The sequence below is a fragment of the Microtus pennsylvanicus genome, chromosome 8 (assembly GCF_037038515.1).
Source record: "Microtus pennsylvanicus isolate mMicPen1 chromosome 8, mMicPen1.hap1, whole genome shotgun sequence".
Classification (NCBI taxonomy): domain Eukaryota; kingdom Metazoa; phylum Chordata; class Mammalia; order Rodentia; family Cricetidae; genus Microtus; species Microtus pennsylvanicus.
In genome coordinates, this window is record NC_134586.1 from 72998289 (window position 1) to 73016927 (window position 18639).

The window sequence follows — 18639 nt, forward strand, 5'->3', positions numbered from 1 at the left end:
AGTCGAGCGGAAACAGCCCACCTGGCCAAACGCTTAGCCCAGGGAGAACTCTGGGAAGGAGTGGAGAAGCAGAAAGAGGCAACAGAACATTAAGGAAAAGAGGCAAGGCACCCCTCTAAATCAAAGTAACATCCAGACCAGCACTTGTTAGAAATGTCACCCAAAAGAAAATGACTTGTCCGCCTTTGCTTAGGAATGTGTCACTCTGGTCAGCATTCCACAGAAAAGTACAAGAAGGAACAAACCCTGCTAGCCTCTTAGGGTCCCGTCCCCCCACCCCACCCCAGGAATGCAAGAGTGCTCCAGGTAGGAAAATCAGTCTCTGTGGATGCATCTCACAGATGAGTCAAATCAGAAACCACGTAACCGTGTTTGGTGGCTGCTGAGTGCATTCAATGTCCGTTCCAGTGAGAACAATGTGGAAATAGGACTAGAATCACTCTTCCCTAACGAGGGGAAGATAAGGCCAGGGCTGGGGAGATGGCTCCAGAGGTTAAGAGTGCTTGCTGCACAGTCATGGGGACGTGAGTTCAAATCTCCAGCAGTCATGTTAACAACAACACCTGGAGGCTGGGGAGGTGGCTCAGCCGGAAAGGCACTCAAAAGCCGAGGACCTGTTTGATCCCCAGAAGCTACATAAAGGTGGAAGAAGGGAACCAATTCCCCAAAGGTGACCTCTTGCCTCACATGTGGCACGCATACACACACACACACACTGATGATAAATAAATAATTTTGTTTTGTTTTTGTTTTATGAGACTGTGTAGCCTTGGCTTTCTCAGAACTCGATCTGTAGACCAGGCTGGCCTGGAACTCACACTCATCCACCTGCCTCTGCCTCCTGAGTGCTGATAAATAAGTGAATTTTTTAAAGTTTTAAGTTGGGTGTGAGCACACGTGCCTCTGTGACCTCAGCGCTGTGGTGAGCAGAAACAGTGGGATCTCTGGGGGTTGCTGGTTGCCTGTCGAGCTGCAGTGTAGTAAGCAACCCTGTCTCGCTCAAGGATCGAGCAGGATATCTGACCTCCTCCTCTGCCTCTGTGCATGGGTGTGCGCCCACACACACGTGTATGCACCACACCCGTTCACGCATGCACACATAAAAGTAAACAAAAAGATTTTTATTGCATTTATTTATTTAGCGAGAGTTGCAGTGGGTGGGGGAATTGTCACGGCACGTGTGTTGAGGTCAGAGGACAATTTTCAGGAATCAGTTCTCGCCTTCCATCTTGAAGGAGAGCCCAGGGATCAAACTCCAGTTGTCAGGCTTGGTGACAAGGGCCATTACCTACTGAAACTACTTGGTGGCCCCGAACACAAAAAGGTAACATTCTAAACCACAGACTCTCTGTACTTCACTATAAACCAGAATAGCAGGTTAGGTCCCCCCCCAGTTTCCAAGACTCCGTGAAAATGGGACCTCGCTGTCAGCCCCTCTTATGTGTCACAAAACATGGTAGCATATTAAAGCAGTGTTTGTAACCTGAGGATGGTGGCGGCGGCGTCTGTATGAATATCGAAGAGGTCCTTAGTCATAGACAGCTCTCCAGAATAGCTGGCCTTGTCGCTCAGCCCCGCAGTTGCATTGATCCCTTGAAGTCCCGGAGCTTTGCCTTTCCAATGGCCATCCCAGGAGAGGGGGTAGACGGGCCGGGTTCTGAGACATCAGCTGCCAGCTGTGCTGCTCTAGGCGTGAGCCTGAGCCTCGGGCAGCTTGTTGGCTGGAGCTTAGATAGGGCTTGGCGGAACCTGTTTTAATTTGTCCACACGCCATCATTGTGCACAGAGCCTAAGCTCAGCTACACATCACTTAATCCCCACAGACATGCTCCACCCATGCGCAGTGACCTCTCATGGGAAACTCTGCCAAGAAGCGCTTTCTTGGCACTGGGGAGATGGCTCAGTGTTGAGTGGGTACTGCCCTTGCAGAGGACCCGAGTTCACTTCCAGCACCCACAGTTCATGGTACCCACACACATGTGCACAACGCACAGAGAACACAATTACAATGAAAAGTAAATGAATAAATAACTTTTTAAAAAGCTGTTTCTTTCCACTGGGCATGATCTAGGCATTCAGAACCACGCAGACGCCTGCGTATCCCGAGTGCTGGCACGGAGTCCCCCTGCTCTTGCCTTTTGTTGCCCGGATGGGAAGCATTTAATACCCCACTCCTTGTGCTGCAGTCTGAAGGCTTTCTAAGTCATTCCACTGTTCCCTGAGCCTTCAAATTCTGCCAGCCACCCACAACTCTCTTCAAAATCTTAAAAAGTAGGCTAGGGAGATGGCTCAATGGTTAAAACACTTGACACACCAGCATGAGATCCAGAGTTCGAATCCCCGACGTCCATGTAAAAGCTACGCTGGGGTAGTGGCCCAGCTGTAATCTCAGCATTTGGGAGGCAGAGACGGAATTCAGAAAGCTCCGGGTTCTGCTGTGAGATCCTACCTCAATATATAGGGGAAGAGCAATCGAAGACACCGAGTATCACGAGAACCAGGCGAAGAGGGTAGTGCCACAGAGTCTGTTTGGCTTCTGCACGTGCATATCCCTCCACACAACACATGTACACCATACACAAGTTTTAAATTGATAAAAGGAGAACTAAAATAGTTCCAAAATGATCCCCTGTTTTCCCAGGCCTAGGCTTAAGACTGGTACCGTCTAAGTTTCCCGTTCTCAGTTAACATTAGCGTGTGAGCTGGGCATGTGGCACGTGCCTGTGGCACCTGCATGGGACACTGAGACACTTCCAGCCCAGAACGATGTCTCGTTAGACAGATAAAGCAACAGAAAGTCAGAGCTCGTACTCTGAGTGTGTGGTCATGTGAAACTCTTTACTGGGAATGTATGTGTGGTAATGACAGCATACACATACCTGACATCCGCTCTGTCAGCGAGATGAGCCCTCATAAAAAATAAAGTAACTGCAGGTCAATTCCTTGCTCACTAGAATAGCAATTCCCACAGCAGGCAGCCCCACCCCTGCCCCCATCCTGGGAGACATTTGGAAAAGTCTGAAACATTTCTTTTCTTCCTTCCTTCCTTCCTTTTTTTTTTTTAATTTGTTTGTTTGTTTGTTTGATTTTTGAGACAGGGTTTCTCTGTGTAGTCTTGGCTGTCCTGGAACTGGCTCTGTAGATCAGGCTGACCTGGAACTCACAGAGATCCGCCTGCCTCTGCCTCCCAAGTGCTGGGATTAAAGGCGCGCGCCACCCCTGCCTGGCTCTTTTCATGTTTATGAACATTTTGCCTCCTTGCTTGCGTGTGTGTGTGTGTGTACGCATCATGTACGTTCAGTGCCTGTGTAGAACAGAAGAGGGTATCAGGTCCCCTAGATCTGAGTTACAGGCAGTTGTAAGGTGCCCTGCTGGTGCCTGGATCCAAACCCGGGTTTTCTGCAAGAGCAGCACATGTTCTTAATGGCTGAGATATCTCTTCAACCCTGACTTTGAAACATTCCTGTCAAGAGAGGATGGGAGGCTGCTGAGGCTGGTGAACTGCTGGTGTGTGAGGCTAGCCCCTCTGCTGGTGTGTGAGGCTAGCCCCTCTGCTGGTGTGTGAGGCTAGCCCCTCTACAATAGAGTCACACAGCCCATTATGTCAGTCATTAATGCCAAGGGGAACAATACTGCTCGCCAGTCCTAAAGCCAACTGTGTGTGAATGAACAAAAGATCACCTACAATGTTATTTACAACCTCAAACGTTGTCCCAAATCAAAGTTCAGATTGTTTTGGCCCACCCCAGTAGGATTTCAAGCTATCCCTGGGACAGCCAACAAGTGCGCATGTTTTTATAGCTCAGTGGGAAACCAGATCGTGATAGACCCGATGCGCTGAGACTCCCCTGTTGTGGTTCGTGTTAGGGTGATAGAGTCTGAGATATTTCCTTTTAGCCTCAGGTGTTTGCTACTGAGGTTCCGTTTTTTTAAGTGGTCAAACATTTAGGTTGTTGCCTCTGGAAGATGTTTGGTTCCCAAAAGTCCTGGCTTCCTCAAGCCACTGCCCTAGGAGAACATCGATGTCCATATTTCCATTTAAGCTCTGGGGGTGGGGGCAGATAGAAGAGGAGGGGGAACGTCCGTCAGGTGTGTTGGAGGCCGGTACAGTGGAAGGGGTCTGAGGGCATCCCACTGGACATAGTGCTTGCCATGCAAGCGTGAGGACCAGAGTTCGGATCCCTAGCACCCATGTGAATCCCAGGTAAGCGTATGATGACTCACCTTTGACTCCAGGACTCAAAAGTGTTCCCGGGAGCAAGCTAGTTAGCTAGACTGGACAGCTCTGGCTTCGCTGGAGCCATCTTGCCTCGGTGAATAAAGCAGAGGGATTGAGGAAGACTCTGATCTGAGGTCAGCGCCGCCCCCCCCCCCCACACACACATACAGAGAGAGAGAGAGAGAGAGAGAGAGAGAGAGAGAGAGAGAGAGAGAGAGAGAGAGAGAATATGTTCTTGATCATAGAGCTGTGTAAGGAGTGGAGTTTAACGTAATAATAAAAATCCTAGGCTCATGCTTTGACACACTTGGTCTGTCCCTTCAGCCAAAAGCCTAGGCTGGTGCCCCTTCCTGCTACTAGAAGGGCTGTGTGCTAACCTGTGTTCTTTGAGTGGGTGTGTTTTGATTTGTTTTTATTCTTTCAGGAATTGGTTCTCACCTTCCACTTGCTAGGTCAGGATCTTTCTTGTTTCTGCTGCTGCGCCAATACTAGTAGGCTAGCTGACCCTAGGAGCTCCCATGCAATTCTGTCTCTACTTCCCATATAATAGTAGGAAGTAGGAATGCTGGGGTTATAGATGCATGCTCCCCAATGCCAGTGTGTGCGTGCGTGCGTGTGTGTGTGTGTGTGTGTGTGTGTGTGTGTGTGTGTGCGCGTGCGCGCTTCAGGGTTTCTCAATGCCTTTACCTGTTGAGCCATCTCCCTGGCCTATTTGTTTATTTTTTGAGACAAGGTCTCTTGTCGCCCAGACTGGCCCCAGACTTTCTATGTAGTAGGTGATAACTTTGAACATCTGGTTCTTCTAGCTCCATCTCCCCAGAGCTGGGATTATAGGCAGGCATTACCACTGTTGGTTTACGTTTTGAGAAGCAAACCCAGAGTCTCATGTATGCTAGAAAAACATTCTGCCAGCCTGAGCTACATCTACAAGCCTCGCGGGTGCCTCTCTGAAATATCGGCCCCTGCCCTGTTCGCCCTACCCAGCTCTTTTCCTGTCCTAGCGAGCTGTTCCTCCCTCCCCTGTGAAACCCAAGAGCGATGATGACTCAAAGACTCTCTGAGTCCTGCTGAACCTCGCCTTCCTCACAGAACTCTGGTTCTCAAGCTAGTCTCAGGAATTCTGCACAGACGCTGTCCCATTGGTCGGGTGCCCAGAAGCACCCCGTCAGTGTTGACTCTAGGACAACGTGCTTGCTTTCGCTCCTGGCAAAGACTAATGGTTTGCTTATGAGCATAATCGCTGCCATTTATCAAACATCTCCCACGTGCACAACGGTGTTCAGTCCCTGACATGGTCCTGCTCCTGCTAACAAAGTGAGTCATAATAGCTTGCCCCACAGGTGACAAAACAAGACTCCAAATTGTTAAGTCATTTGTCTCGGGTCCTAGCCCACATCGGCTGAGTGGTATCTATACCCGTGGATGCTGTGCTCGGAGCCCAGGCTCCCCCACTTCCCCTAGACGCCCTCCTGTCAGCTGTGCCGTACCAATGCTAAGGAAAGGTTTTTCCACTGAAGAGCGTGTGCGCATGAATTTGTATGCACATGGGTATGGAAAGACGTCCCCGCCATCACGCAGGGCGGAAGGTGAAATGCTGGGTGATGGGTCCAAGGTTGAGAGACCTTGAGTGTGAATAGATGCTGGGTGTGGTAGTACATACCTGTAATCTGGGCGTGCCAGTTTTAGAGCTCGAAGATTGAAGCGAATTCAAGGCTAGCCTGGTCTAGTGAGTTCCAGGCCATTCAAGATTATGTAACAAGACCCTGTCTTGGGTTTTTTTTGTTTTTGTTTCTGTTTTTGTTTTTAAGTTTTTGAGCCAGATCTTATTCTAGACTGGCCTCAAATTTGTTACATAGTCGAGGGTGACCTTGCACTTTGGATCCTCCTACCTCTACCTCCCAAGAGCTGAGATTTCAGGCCTGGCACCACCATGGCCCATATAAATGGTGCTGAGAATTAGGCGTAGGGCTTTGTGAATGCTACGTGAGGACCCTCGACCACCTGGACCGTATACCCTGCCCAGTCCCATGCTGTATCCATTTGTTTACCATTCCCAAAGTGTGTGTCTTGGGGAATGCCATCAGTGATGCTGCAGGAGATGGAGATGGGCCAGGCAGGGCCTCCACTGGGGAATCTCCACTCCGATGATCTGACTTCCTCCGTATGGAGAATAACGAAGCCTTGGGCTTCGCATTGGAATGTATCCATCCTCTCCCCACTTAAGAGTTTAGCTGAGTTATTTACTGTCTTGCTTCTGGCCGTGGTAATGGGATGGTGGTAGCAGAGTGACTACGTTAGATCACGTGGTAGTGGCAGTGGTTTCCCCTGTCCCGGGCCTGTGTGCTTCACATAGCTGGTTACCTCCCTGCGAGCCCTTTCTGTGCCTGGTGCTGGAGAGCCTTTATCTTACCTTCTTCATGTTTTCTGTCCCCTGTGCAGTACCTGCAGATGAAATGGCCTCTCCTCGATGTCCCCTCCAGTGCTACAGTCAAGGACACGAGATCACCATCGCCAGCACACTTGGTGAGTCTGTTTTAGCAGCCTGGGCCCCCCTGCCCCTGACTCCTTTCCACCTTCCAGAAGCTTCCTGTGTCTCTCTGGTGTCTTGCTTTTCTTTCTATGCTAAAATAGCTGAAGAGGGCTTCTTAACGGAGAAGGGCTTGTCTAGCTCACAGTTGGTGGGAGCGGCTCTCTGGTGGGGAAGCCATGGTTGCAGGAGCCTGAGGCAGCTGCTTACGCTGCCTCCCCTGTCAGGAGGCAGAGCGTGATGGAAGCTGGTGCTCAGCTCATTTTCTCCTTTTTGTTCAGTCTGGGGATCCTGCCCGTTGGATGGTGCCTCCCACATTCAGGGTGAGTCTTCCCTCCTCGGTTAAATCTTTCTGGAAACACTCTTCCAGACGCACCTGGAGGGTGTTTCCATGGTAATTGTAAATCCAGTCAAATTGACAATGAAGATTAACTCTCACACTGTGCGGGCACAGCCAGGGGTTAACAAAGAGGTTACCTCTTAGACACCATCACCTTCTCGTCCACCTCAGCACATAGGCACGCACCACCTGGGATACTTGATTGAAGACACATGGCCTTGACCATTAACCCCTGTTCTTCCTGAACACCTGCTTCAAATCCTTCTCCACTTCCTATGAACAAGGAGTCCTTTCTGTCCAGTTGGTGCTCCTTCAGAACACCTCCTCTCGTCCCCAGAGCTGCAAGGCTGCAGTTAGAGAGGCTCTTCTCTGCCAGCTGTTTCAGGAAAGCATCCATTAAAACCTGGCCAAGGGCTCCTCGGCACAGCTGTGGTAACGTCAGCCTTGCAGGACAGTGGGGTCCCAGGAGGGCGCCTCATGGCCTCATGATGCAGAACTCAAGTCCAGAGCATATAAAAAACGGTGCTGGAATATAACCCTTGCATTCCATCTTCCAGGAAGCAAGGAAGGAAGGCTCCAAGTCGATGCCTGCCAAGCTATCCGGTGTCAGAGTCTCAGAGTCACAGGGGACTTCACCTTTCTCAGCCTGTTCACTTTACAGAAAGGAGGCTAGGGCCTTCTCACTGCCCGCCATACTACTCTAAAGCCTCAGGGAATCCATGGTGATTTCTGAAGCTCTACTGGAAACAAATTTAAAGATCTATGAAAGCAGAGTATATCAAATAAAATGGCCTCCATGTTGCCATCCCTCACATTCCCCCTCTTGCCGCCCTTATTTTACAGCAAATCCCATGCGTATTATTTTCTCACACAGGACATTCTAAGATATACTGATAATCCTTGCTCATTAAAAGCTTAGAGGCCAGCCGTGAGGAAGAAGATACACACAGAATATAAATAGAGGTGCGGTGAGCCTGTGTGGTTTCCAGCCATCACGGGACCAGCTTAGAGTGGCAGAGCCCTTGGTAGTTTACAACATGATGTCGTGTGTGGTTCTCAGATGACTGTCACCACCATCTGTCAGGACGGTATACAAGAATAACCATGGAGGGCAGAGCCAGCCACCCAGGTTAGTCTGTCCCAAGACGTGCAAGGAACTAGTGGCAAGTTCGGTATCCTGTCACCAAAGCATTGAACAGTTGTGCCACCAAAGGGCCACGGTGGCGCTTCTGGTCCCCAAGGTCCTGTTTGGAATGGTGAGCATGAGGTAGAGGTGCCCTCTAGTGGCTGGAATCAAACACAGCGAAGGCCCTTTAGTTTTCTTCCAGTGCCCGTCTCTCAGCCCACCCTCGCCCATCCTGTGGCACCCCAAAGCCTATCGCAGCAGACCCCAAAATGTCAGTGCTTGCTGCGCTCCCTCCTGTCCAGGGACTATCTTTTCACAGGTTCCTTTGCGGAGGCGCGATTTCCCTTTCGAATCTAACACGTATTTCTGGATGTTCCATCCTCCCTGTGAGCATCGCCCTACTTGCCGGCCTTAATATCCTCAGCCGTACTTCCCACGCTTCCGCCGTGACAGCGTCCCTGCCAATCCATGTGTGCCTGGCTCAGCTCTAACTGCCATGTTCAGTCAGCTCCTTGCTTTCTAGGCACCACGTAGGTGACATCTGACAGTGTCGAGCACTCCCACTTCCTTGGCTCCAGGACACTATCAATAATTCTCAATATTGGCTCTCTTTCTTTCTACCTCCTTTCCCTCAAATAAACCAGGCACTCGTGGCTCTCTCAGAGAGATAGAAAAGTGTGTGGAATTCCTAAACTCTGGAGGAGCTTCTTGCAGTTGCAGCTGCCAATCACCCAGCCACTGCAGATGCGCGCTCCCTGTCTGTCACAGCACAGCACAGGAGAGGGACAGAGGGCCCTTAGAGAAGCTTGAGCTGCCGGTACACAGTGCTTTATAGATAGCAAAGTGGACAATTTCCCCAGTAAATTTCATATTATCATACTCTATATTCTAATATTGCAAAGCGAGGAAGCCAGAGAACGGCTCTGCAGATGCTTGCTGCCATGCCCGATGGCTCGAGTTTGATTCCAGGGACCTTCTCAGTAGTAGAGACCTGGTCCTAGAAATTATCCTCCAACCTCCACAAGCCAACTTGAGAGAAAGGAGAGGGGAGAGAATTTAAGTGTAATTTTAGAAAACCCGGATGGACTGGGCATAAACAGACAGATCTCTGTAATGAACCCAGAGTCCAGCAACTCCTCCAGACTCTGGCCGGAGGAAGACTTGAGGTGTCTGGGGAGGAGGTGGTGGTGGGTGGGGCTGTCGCTGCCGAAACCCCTGCTTTGCTTCCTTCTCTTCTCGAAGCTTCTTGCCAATTACCTCATCTCTCTTTGCCTCAGTTTCCTCATCTATTAAATGGGGATTATAGGCGCACTGACGTCATAGAGTTGTCCAGAAATGAGCCAGCATGCTGTAATGAGTTCAGCATTGTGCCCAGCACAAAGTAACTCTTCACTAAGGGCTTTCCAAACTGTCACCACACTACACCGCCATTGCCACCACCACTGCTGCCTTTGCTATTGTTAAGAAATTAAGAGAGGGAATGAACAATTAACATCGCGTTTAATTAGCAGAACTAAGAGGTAATGAGGGCCTGAATTAGGTGCCAAAACAAATGGACAGATTGCGAAGGTAATAGAGATAATGAGCCCATAGAATTTAACATCTTAATCCCCCAAGGATAGGATTTAATTGGGCTGGGGTGGGGCTAGTATCTTAGTGTTTTAAGCTCCCCACGGCGACTCTAAGGGGCAGCCAGAGTTGAGAATCATTCCCATAATTGCAAATCAAAGACAGGAGGCAAGGGAAAGAGGCGCTCCCAGCATCCCTAATGACTTAAGATGACTCCTTGTCAAGCCAGAGGGTGTGAGCAGAACCTGAAGTCTCTCAGGTCCCAGTCACAGAAGTTGGGGGATCGTTTTCTTTTCTTTTCTTTTTTTTTAATTAGAGAAATGAAAACACTCTAGATTATGAAAATTTAGCTTAGATCAGAAGTAAAATATTTGAAGACGTTTGCCCAGGGAGTAGGGCCAATGAAGAAAATAGGCTACATACTTGCAGAGATTTGGTGAGTCATGCGGAGTCTGTCAGAAAGGGTGTCCAAACAAGTCGGAACCCGGCTGTGGTGGGGGTGGAGCTGAGTGGTGCTATTATTACTATTTACACCTTGAAAACCAGCTGGGGGCGGGAAACAGAGCGTCGTCTCTATTACTGGTTAGTTTTCCTGCTTTGCTTTGTCGATTTTGATTTTTATTTTATGTGCATGAGTGCTTTGCCTGCCTGTCTGTGCACCATGGCCGTGCTTGGTACCGCAGGAAGCCAGAAGAGGCCGTCAGGTCCCCTGGAGCAGTGATTCTCAACCTGTGAGTCACAACCCCTTTGGGATGAAATGACTTTCACAGGGGTCGCCCAAGACCATTAGAGGACACAGATACTTATATTACAATTGGTAACATTAGTAAAGTTACAGCTAGGAAGTAGCAGTGAAATAATTTTATGGTCGGGGGTCGTCAAAGCACAAGGGACTGTATTAAAGGGTCACAGCATCAAGAAGGTTGAGAACCAGAGTTCCAGATGGTTGTGATAACCGTGTGGGTGCTAGGCACTGAGCCCAGGTCCCCTGCAAAGCAGCCTGTGCTCTTAACCACTGAGCCATCTCTCCAGTCCCCAGTGTAACTATTATGATATTTGACTGCCATAATCTCACCGCTTGGGGTTGATTGTGCTGACATGCCACTCTCTTCCCGGAGCACCGAGCAAAGAAAAAACCGTATCTGCTTTGTTCATAAGCATTTACCCTGCATCTTCCATATGCATAAGTAAAATTTGTGAAGGAAGTGGGGAATGCTCGGTGAGAAGGTGGGCGGTCCTTCTATCCGTCTCCTCACTCCAGGGTCATCTCATTTGTAATGATAAGTGCAGTGTGTGAGTCGGGTGTGGGGGCGCACATCTGCAACCCCAGTACCTGGGAAGCTGAGGCAGGAGACTCAGAAGTTCAAGCCAACCTGGACTACATAGCAAGGCTTGTCTTAGAAACACAGAAGAATAAAAAAAGCATTATGTACACTTGTGTTGCTTGAGAACGTACCAAAGGGGATAGAGGAAGGCAGCGGGCATCTATACCGCTACATAGACTGTCATCTGCGTGTATGCATGCGTGTGTGTGTGTGTGTGTGTGTGTATAGGCATTCACTGCCACACCTGGTTTCTAAGGTTCAAGAATTGAATTCAGGGCCCCTTCCATGCTCAGGGCCCCTTCCATGAAGGTGCCTGCCACCAAGCCTGACTGCCTGCCTTCCATCTCCGAGATCCTCGTGGTGCAGGGAGAGAAGGGATTCCCGCAAGTTGGCCTCTGACCTCCACACACCGGCACTCACTCACAAAAAAATAAACAAAAATGTAATTAACATATTTTCTTTTATTAAATTTATTTATTTATTATATATACACTCTCCAGGATACAGTGCCAGATCTCGTTACAGATGGTTGTGTGAGCCACCACGTGGTTGCTGGGAATTGAACTCAGGACCTCTGGAAGAGCAGCTAGTGCTCTTAACCTCTGAGCCATCTCTCCAGCCCTGTAATTAACATTTTTAAAAGAGCAGTGTTACTCATGGAGCAAGGGGGGAAAGGCTCATGAGTTGAAAAAGAAGCCTGTAGCCCATGGCCAGCATTGCTCTAATGTTTTAATAGTGAATACCCTTTTTTATCATTCTGCATTGAGTCATTCTCAGAAACAAATGAGAGAGCTTCATGTCAAATGACTGGCGGCTGAATCAGTGCCTGCATGCTTGCCTTCTAAGGACCACATCTCATTGCCCGAGTCCCAAACCCCGAGGTGGCATTACCCTTTAGTATCATACATCACAAGAGGTGTGTGGTGGCTCACATTTGTAATCCTCACGCTCGAAGTGTTAGGGTAGGGTGGCCAAGAGGAGCCACATAGTGAGGCCCTGTCTATTCATAACTATGTAAATGAATGAGGTTTGTATGTGGCTATGTGTGACCCTGTCTATCAATTCATAAGCAGATAAATAATGAATTAATGGGTGAATAAGTGCAATTTATGTATTGCTTCTCATCTCACCAGATCACCTATGTATATCCAGAAGTCTCCGAAATCCTTAACCATGTGTGGCTCCCCCGTTCTCCTACACTCATTATACTTCTTTTTACTTAATATTAAATTTTTTTATTTTCATGTAGCTTCAAACTTTCCTAGCCAAAGCTGCCACACACTTTGCTTCCAGATCTTCAAATCCAGCTCCTGCGGTTTCTCCCTCTCCCTTCCTCTGTATATGTTTTTCCCTTTTCCACTTCTGGTAAGTTGATAGTAACTTAGAAATGTGATCTCTGAACACTTTAGGTTTCTTAAGAACAAAAATGTTTGCTTAAATAACCGCAACGGAGTTATCAAAACATCGAGAAAGGAACATTAGAGCCTGAAGAGAGAGCTCAGTCAGTAAGAGTGTGTGCTGTATGATAATGAGCCCCTGAATTCAAATCCCAGCCCCCACAGTAAAAGGAGGAAGGATGGGATCATGCACGTGTTCCTGTGACCCCAGTTTACAGCCTAGCTCCAGTTTCAGGGAGACTAAGTGGGGATAAAGTGGGGAGTGATGGATTAGGATACCCCAGGTTCTCTTCCGGCCTTGGTTCACACAGGGCCTTGTGCATAGAACATAAAAACAAAAGAAAAGCAGAATGATGGACATTTCACACAATTCCCTAGCTGTCATAGTTAGGTTTCTATTGCTGTGAAGAGACACCATGACCATGGCAACTCCTACAAAGCAAACATTTAATTAGGGCTGCTCACTTACAGTTTCAGAAGGTCAGTCCATTATCATGATGGGGTGCATGGTGGCATGCAGGCAGGGGGCGGTGCTTGTCTGTCAGTCACACTGAGGGACTCCTGAGCGAAAGACCTCCAAGCCCACCCCCCACCATGACCCATTTCCTCTGACGCGGTCGTACCTCCTGATATAGAGTCATTTGTGTTCCACCCAGCACGTAGTGCACAGAAGGAACGGCTGTGCCTTCCATCCTGACTCCCATCTCTGCTCATCTGTTGGGTTTCATTGGTGTGACTTCTGTTTCCAGTCAGCGCAGGGCCTCAGCCTGCCTTGTTTTCCCTAACTCTCACAGGCAAGCTGGTGGTTTCATTGCTGGGCTTCTCTGTTGGGCTTGTTTTGTTGAGTTATAGCCTCTCATAGCCCAGGCTGGCCCCAGACTTGGTATTTTCCCAAGGATTGCCCTAAACTTCTGACCCTCCTTCCTCTGCCTCCCAAGTGCTAGGATTACAAGCATGCTCTGTTTACTCAGTGAGCAAGATCAAACCTGGGCCTTCATGTGAGATGGGCCAGCTCTCTGCCCGTTGCCCTGCATCACCGGCCAAACCAGCTGTTTGCAGGTTGTCCTTCAGTTTGAGGCTGTCTGACATTCCCTCAATTACGATTGTGCACTGTAGGCAAGAAAGCCACTGTGTCAATGCTGTCTCCCCGTCCAATCAGGAGCAGGCCCACTGTGTCAATGCTGTCTCCCCGTCCAATCAGGAGCAGGCCCACTGTGTTAGTGCTGTCTCCCCGTCCAATCAGGAGCAGGCCCACTGTGTCAATGCTGTCTCCCCGTCCAATCAGGAGCAGGCCCACTGTGTCAATGCTGTCTCCCCGTCCAATCAGGAGCAGGCTCATTGTGTCAATGCTCTCCCCGTCCAATCAGGAGCAGGCCCGCTGTGTCAATATGGCCCCATATTAGATGTGTTGGCTTTGGGATTAGCTGGTGGCCGGTATTTCCACCTTGGTGCTTCTGTCCCCGTCCCCCCCCACACACACACCCCACACACACCGGTCACTAACGAGTGCTCTGTGGGAGAGGACTTGAAGTTGTGCGTATCCTTTCCCACACATATTTACCCACTGAGTCAGGACATCCATCAAGATTTAAAGGCAGGGACTGCCTCATTCCTTCTGGACTGGTGAGCTTCCTCGTGGTGTGGAGACCCCCAGGCATAAATTAATTTTCGCTGCCACTTCCTAACTGTAATTTTGCTACTGTTATGAATCGTAATGTTTTCTGATGGTCTTGGGTGGCACCCACGGTCATTTGAAAGGGTCATTTGTCCCACAGGTTGAGAACCACTGTTCTATTCCTTTCTACAATCGCACTTTGGCGTTTTTTAAAAACTTACTCCTCCCACCCGCTAACTTTCTTGTAGAATAGAATCAACAACGCACCAAATCAAATTTGCGCCCTTGATAACAGAGATAAATAAACCGACCAGTGGGGGTCAGTGAGACGACTCAGCGGGTAAAGGTCCTCACCATGCTTGAGGACCATGCCGCGGAAGGACTGAATCTACCTCTACCTATGTAAATTGTCTTCCGACCCCGACACCCTTGCTGTGGCACACATATGCACAAGCGCATGACACACACACACAATGGTTTTATGGTTGTTTTGTTTTGAGATACTGTCTCACTCTAGTCCTGACCAGCCTCAAACTCAGAGATCCATTGTGCCAGCTAAAATGGGCTTTCAGGATGAACTTTGTGATTTAAAAAACCCGGAAACAAACAAACAAACAAAATAGGCACTGGAGAGATGGCGCAGGGATTAAGAGCGCTCTGTTCTTCCAGAGGTCCTAAATTCAATTCCCAGCAACCACATGGTGACTCACAATCATCTATAATAAGATCTGGTGCCCATTTCTGGCCTGTAGACATACATGCAGGCAGAATACTATAACAAAAATGTTCAGTTCTGTACAGCTGAGTGAAAATACGGTATTTTCTAACAGTTTGAATTGCAAGGCTCTTTAACTGTTTTCCGTTGCTAGTCTCGGAGAAAGAGGTCTGTCCTCAGGGAGGAGGACTGAGAGTTTGAATCCAGCCTGGATTACAGGGCAAGGCCCTGTCTCTAAACTCTTCCCGCAAATGCACACAGGAAGGAATGGCGGCACTAACTGAACAATAAAGTAACCGTCGGTTTCTCTTTCTCCCCTGCTCCCAAGAATGGGAAAGCAAGGGCTCTGGTCAGGAAGGATTTACCCAAAGGATTATATTAGTGCTCCGACTCGCAAAACCTTCAACACAGACCCTTGCACAAAAGGACCTGAAGGCACATTCCAGTTCCCAGAGCATCTTATCTCTTACTGCCCTGCAGGTTCTTGCCTTGTCTTTGCATCTTTCCTGGCCTGCAGCATGGTCCTTGTCAGATCTTCGGGGTTGGAAAATTTCCTTTTGGTTCTTGGTGTTATGCTGTTTAGAGACATGGTCTCGCTAAAGAACCCAGATTGGCCTCAACTTCATTTATTTTTAATTTTTTAAAGGTGTGTGTGTGTGCGCGCGCTTGCTCATAAGACACCTTGTGGGAGTCGGTCCTCCCCCTCCACCACGTGGTTCCTAGCAATCACACTCAGGGCCTCAGGCTTGGAGGCCTTTGCCTGCTGAGCTGTTCACTGCCCTGACCTTTTGTTTGGAAAGCCAGGCTTACAGGTGTGATTACTCATCTTGCCCAGCCTATTCCAAGTGGTTTGTGCTCAAGGCACTAGAGCTTGAGCCCAGGGCTTTCCCTGTGTTGGGGTGCTGTGCACTTCCTCCTCCTGCTCAGTCCACTGACCACTGCTAGGTCCCCAAATATACTAAGATACCGCCCACCTCGAACCACTCCACCAGTGCTCCCATGCCAGAGTGCTCCCCTCCACCTCTGCCTCGTATCTAACTCGCTCCCGCCTTCAGTCATTTTCTTAGTGACCCGGAAGAGCCCATCTGATCTGCCTTTCCCTTTCCGGTCGACTTTTTTTTCCAAAGTGTTTATCAAACACTTCCTACAACACTGTATTACTATACCTTGAGGACCGGTGCTTTTGTCTAAGTAGATCAGGTTCTTTCTTGGAAAGATTTCTCTGTGTGTGAGCATCTGTGTCTGCATGAATTTATGTACCCCACATATGTACAGGTGCCCTTCACGGCCAGAAGGCATCAGATCCCCCGTAGTTTTCACGTGGGCACCATGTGGGTGCTGGAAACTGAGTGCAGGACCTCAGCAGAGCAGTCAGTGCTCTTATCCACGGAGGCTTTTCTCCAGCCCCAGATAGAGTTCTCTCGCTGCCTCCGTGAGACCCGGAACACGTCATACAGTGAATGCGAAAGTTCTTATTTATTTCTGTGATGAGGCCAGTTGTTCTCTGCTGTCGATTACTCTCTGTGGCTGTCTAAATCAGTGCCTGTTCATGCAGCCTCTCCGGTCATGTAACCCATAGATAAGTGCCATCGTACATGGTACAGAAAGGTTCTGTGTGGGAGTCATGTGTCTCCTCTGCTCGACAGGCTGGGGTAAGGTGATTGCTCACAGTGTGGTCTCAGAGTGATTTTGTTGGGCTGGGGATGCACCTCAGTTGGCAGGGTTTGCCCTGGGTTCCATCCCTAGCACTATCTAAAGGCAGGTGTAATGTTGCACACCTGTAATTGGAGAACTCAGCCAGCCAGGCGGTGGTGGCACACTCCTTTAATCCCAGCACTCGAGAGGCAGAGGCAGGAGGATCTCTGTGAGTAGTGAATTTGAAGTCATCCTGGGCTAGATGAGATCCTGTCTCAATAAGAAGGAAGAAGGAAAGAAATTATTAAAGAGTTTGAGACGTGTCTATCTATCAAGGAAGATGTCCAACTTTGGAATTTTTTTGTTGTTTTGACTTTGTTTGGCGTCGGAGATGGGGTCTCTCTCCACAGCTCTGGCTAGGTAGACCTCATTGTGTAGAACTACTAGCCTCAAACTCAGGGCAATCCTCCTGTTTCTGCCTCTGGAGTGCTGAGATCAAAGGCGTGTGCCATCATGCCTGGCCTGGTCTGGTTTGTTACATGTAACATACATTTATTTATTGGAGGGCAAGGGGAAGCACGTATCTCATGGTGTTTGTGGGGATCAGAGGACAACTTCCGGTACTTTTCTTCTTCTGCCCTTGAGTTCCTGTGATCGAACTCATGCTGTCCAGCGTGTTGTCAAGCTTGCTGACATGAACCTTTACAGCCGAGCCATCTTACCAGTCCCTCTCGTCCAAATTTCAGTCAAGTTCCCCTTGTTATATACAGATTTCTCACCCTTATTTTCTGCCCCAGCTGGCTCCTTCTGGAATATTTTGCCAGTTTTAAGATAGACTTGAGAGTAATTTAGAAATAGGTGGCCAGAAGCTGTGGCATCTGAGGTAAGTAGGAAATTTGGGAGTAGAGTAGCTCTAACACTGTTGAGCCAGCAGTCGGGAGCACGCTTGCGCAGGGACCAGCTTTGGAGCCCAGCATCCACACAGTGGCTCCCAACTATCTACTCCAATTCCAGGGGATCCAATGCCTCTGACTTCTCTGAGCACCAGATATCCACACGGTACATATTACTCAGAAACATAATATAAAGTTTAAAAATCTAAAACAAGGGGGCTTGAGAGATGACTCAGCAGTTAAGAGCACTGACTGCTCTTCCAGAAGTCCTGAGTTCAATTCCCAGCAACCACATGGTGCCTCACAGCCATCTGTAATGAGATCTGGTGCCCTCTTCTGGCCTGCAGGCATACATGATGGCAGAAAACTTTATACATCATAAAGAAATAAATTTTTAAAAAAAGAAAAATGTAAAACAAGATTCATTTATTAAAGTGAAAGAAAGCCAGTGTGGTTGCACACACCTCTGATCCCAGCACTCAGGTGACAGAACCAGGTGGATTTCTTTTTTTTTTTTTTTTATTTATTTATTTATTTTTTTGGTTTTTTTGAGACAGGGTTTCTCTGTGGCTTTGGAGCCTCTCCTGGAACTAGCTCTGTAGACCAGGCTGGTCTCGAACTCACAGAGTTCCGCCTGCCTCTGCTTCCCAAGTGCTGGGATTAAAGGTGTGCGCCACCATCGCCCGGCTAACCAGGTGGATTTCTGAGTTTGACGCCAACCTGGTCTACATACAGAGCTTCAGGACAGCTAGGACTACATAGAGAAACCCTGTATCCAGAGAGAGAGAGAGAGAGAGAGAGAGAGAGAGAGAGAGAGAGAGAGAGAGAGAGAGATGCAAATATGCAGAGTTAGAAAGGACAGCTAGGACTACAGAGAGAGAGAGAGAGAGAGAGAGAGAGAGAGAGAGAGATGCAAATATGCAGAGTCAGAAAGCAGACAGCTCATGAATTAAGAGCTTTGTAGGTATCTGCGATGAGGTGCGTGCAGAGAAGGCTGCTCTCTGTCACAAAACTTATTCACAAAAAAGAACATCTGGGCAGGTGGTGGGTAGTAGAGCATCCTGTCATGGATACGTCAGCAAAAGGGCTCAACTTCATGATCTGGGGTTCTAGCCCTGAAACCCACATGGTAGGAGAGAACCAATTCACTGATCTCCACAAGCACCGTGCACATGCATGCGCACACACACAAATAAATGTTTAAAAGAATTTTATAATTAGGGCCAGGCGGTGGTGGTGACAACTTCTTTAAATCCCAGCACTTGGGAGGTAGAGTTC

General features: G+C 48.7%; 1 protein-coding gene across 2 annotated transcripts in view; it reads left to right on the plus strand.

Moving 5' to 3' along the window:
- The window catches only part of Tcf7l1 (transcription factor 7 like 1), a 166797-nt gene that overhangs the window by 136534 nt on the left and 11624 nt on the right, over positions 1-18639 (plus strand). Inside the window, exons 4-5 of one of the 2 annotated variants that reach the window (XM_075983809.1) lie at positions 6659-6742; positions 7028-7069. In XM_075983809.1, coding sequence (XP_075839924.1) covers positions 6659-6742; positions 7028-7069 — 126 coding nt within the window. The remainder of the gene's footprint in view (positions 1-6658; positions 6743-7027; positions 7070-18639) is intronic. The other variant, XM_075983810.1, reaches the window with a different exon arrangement.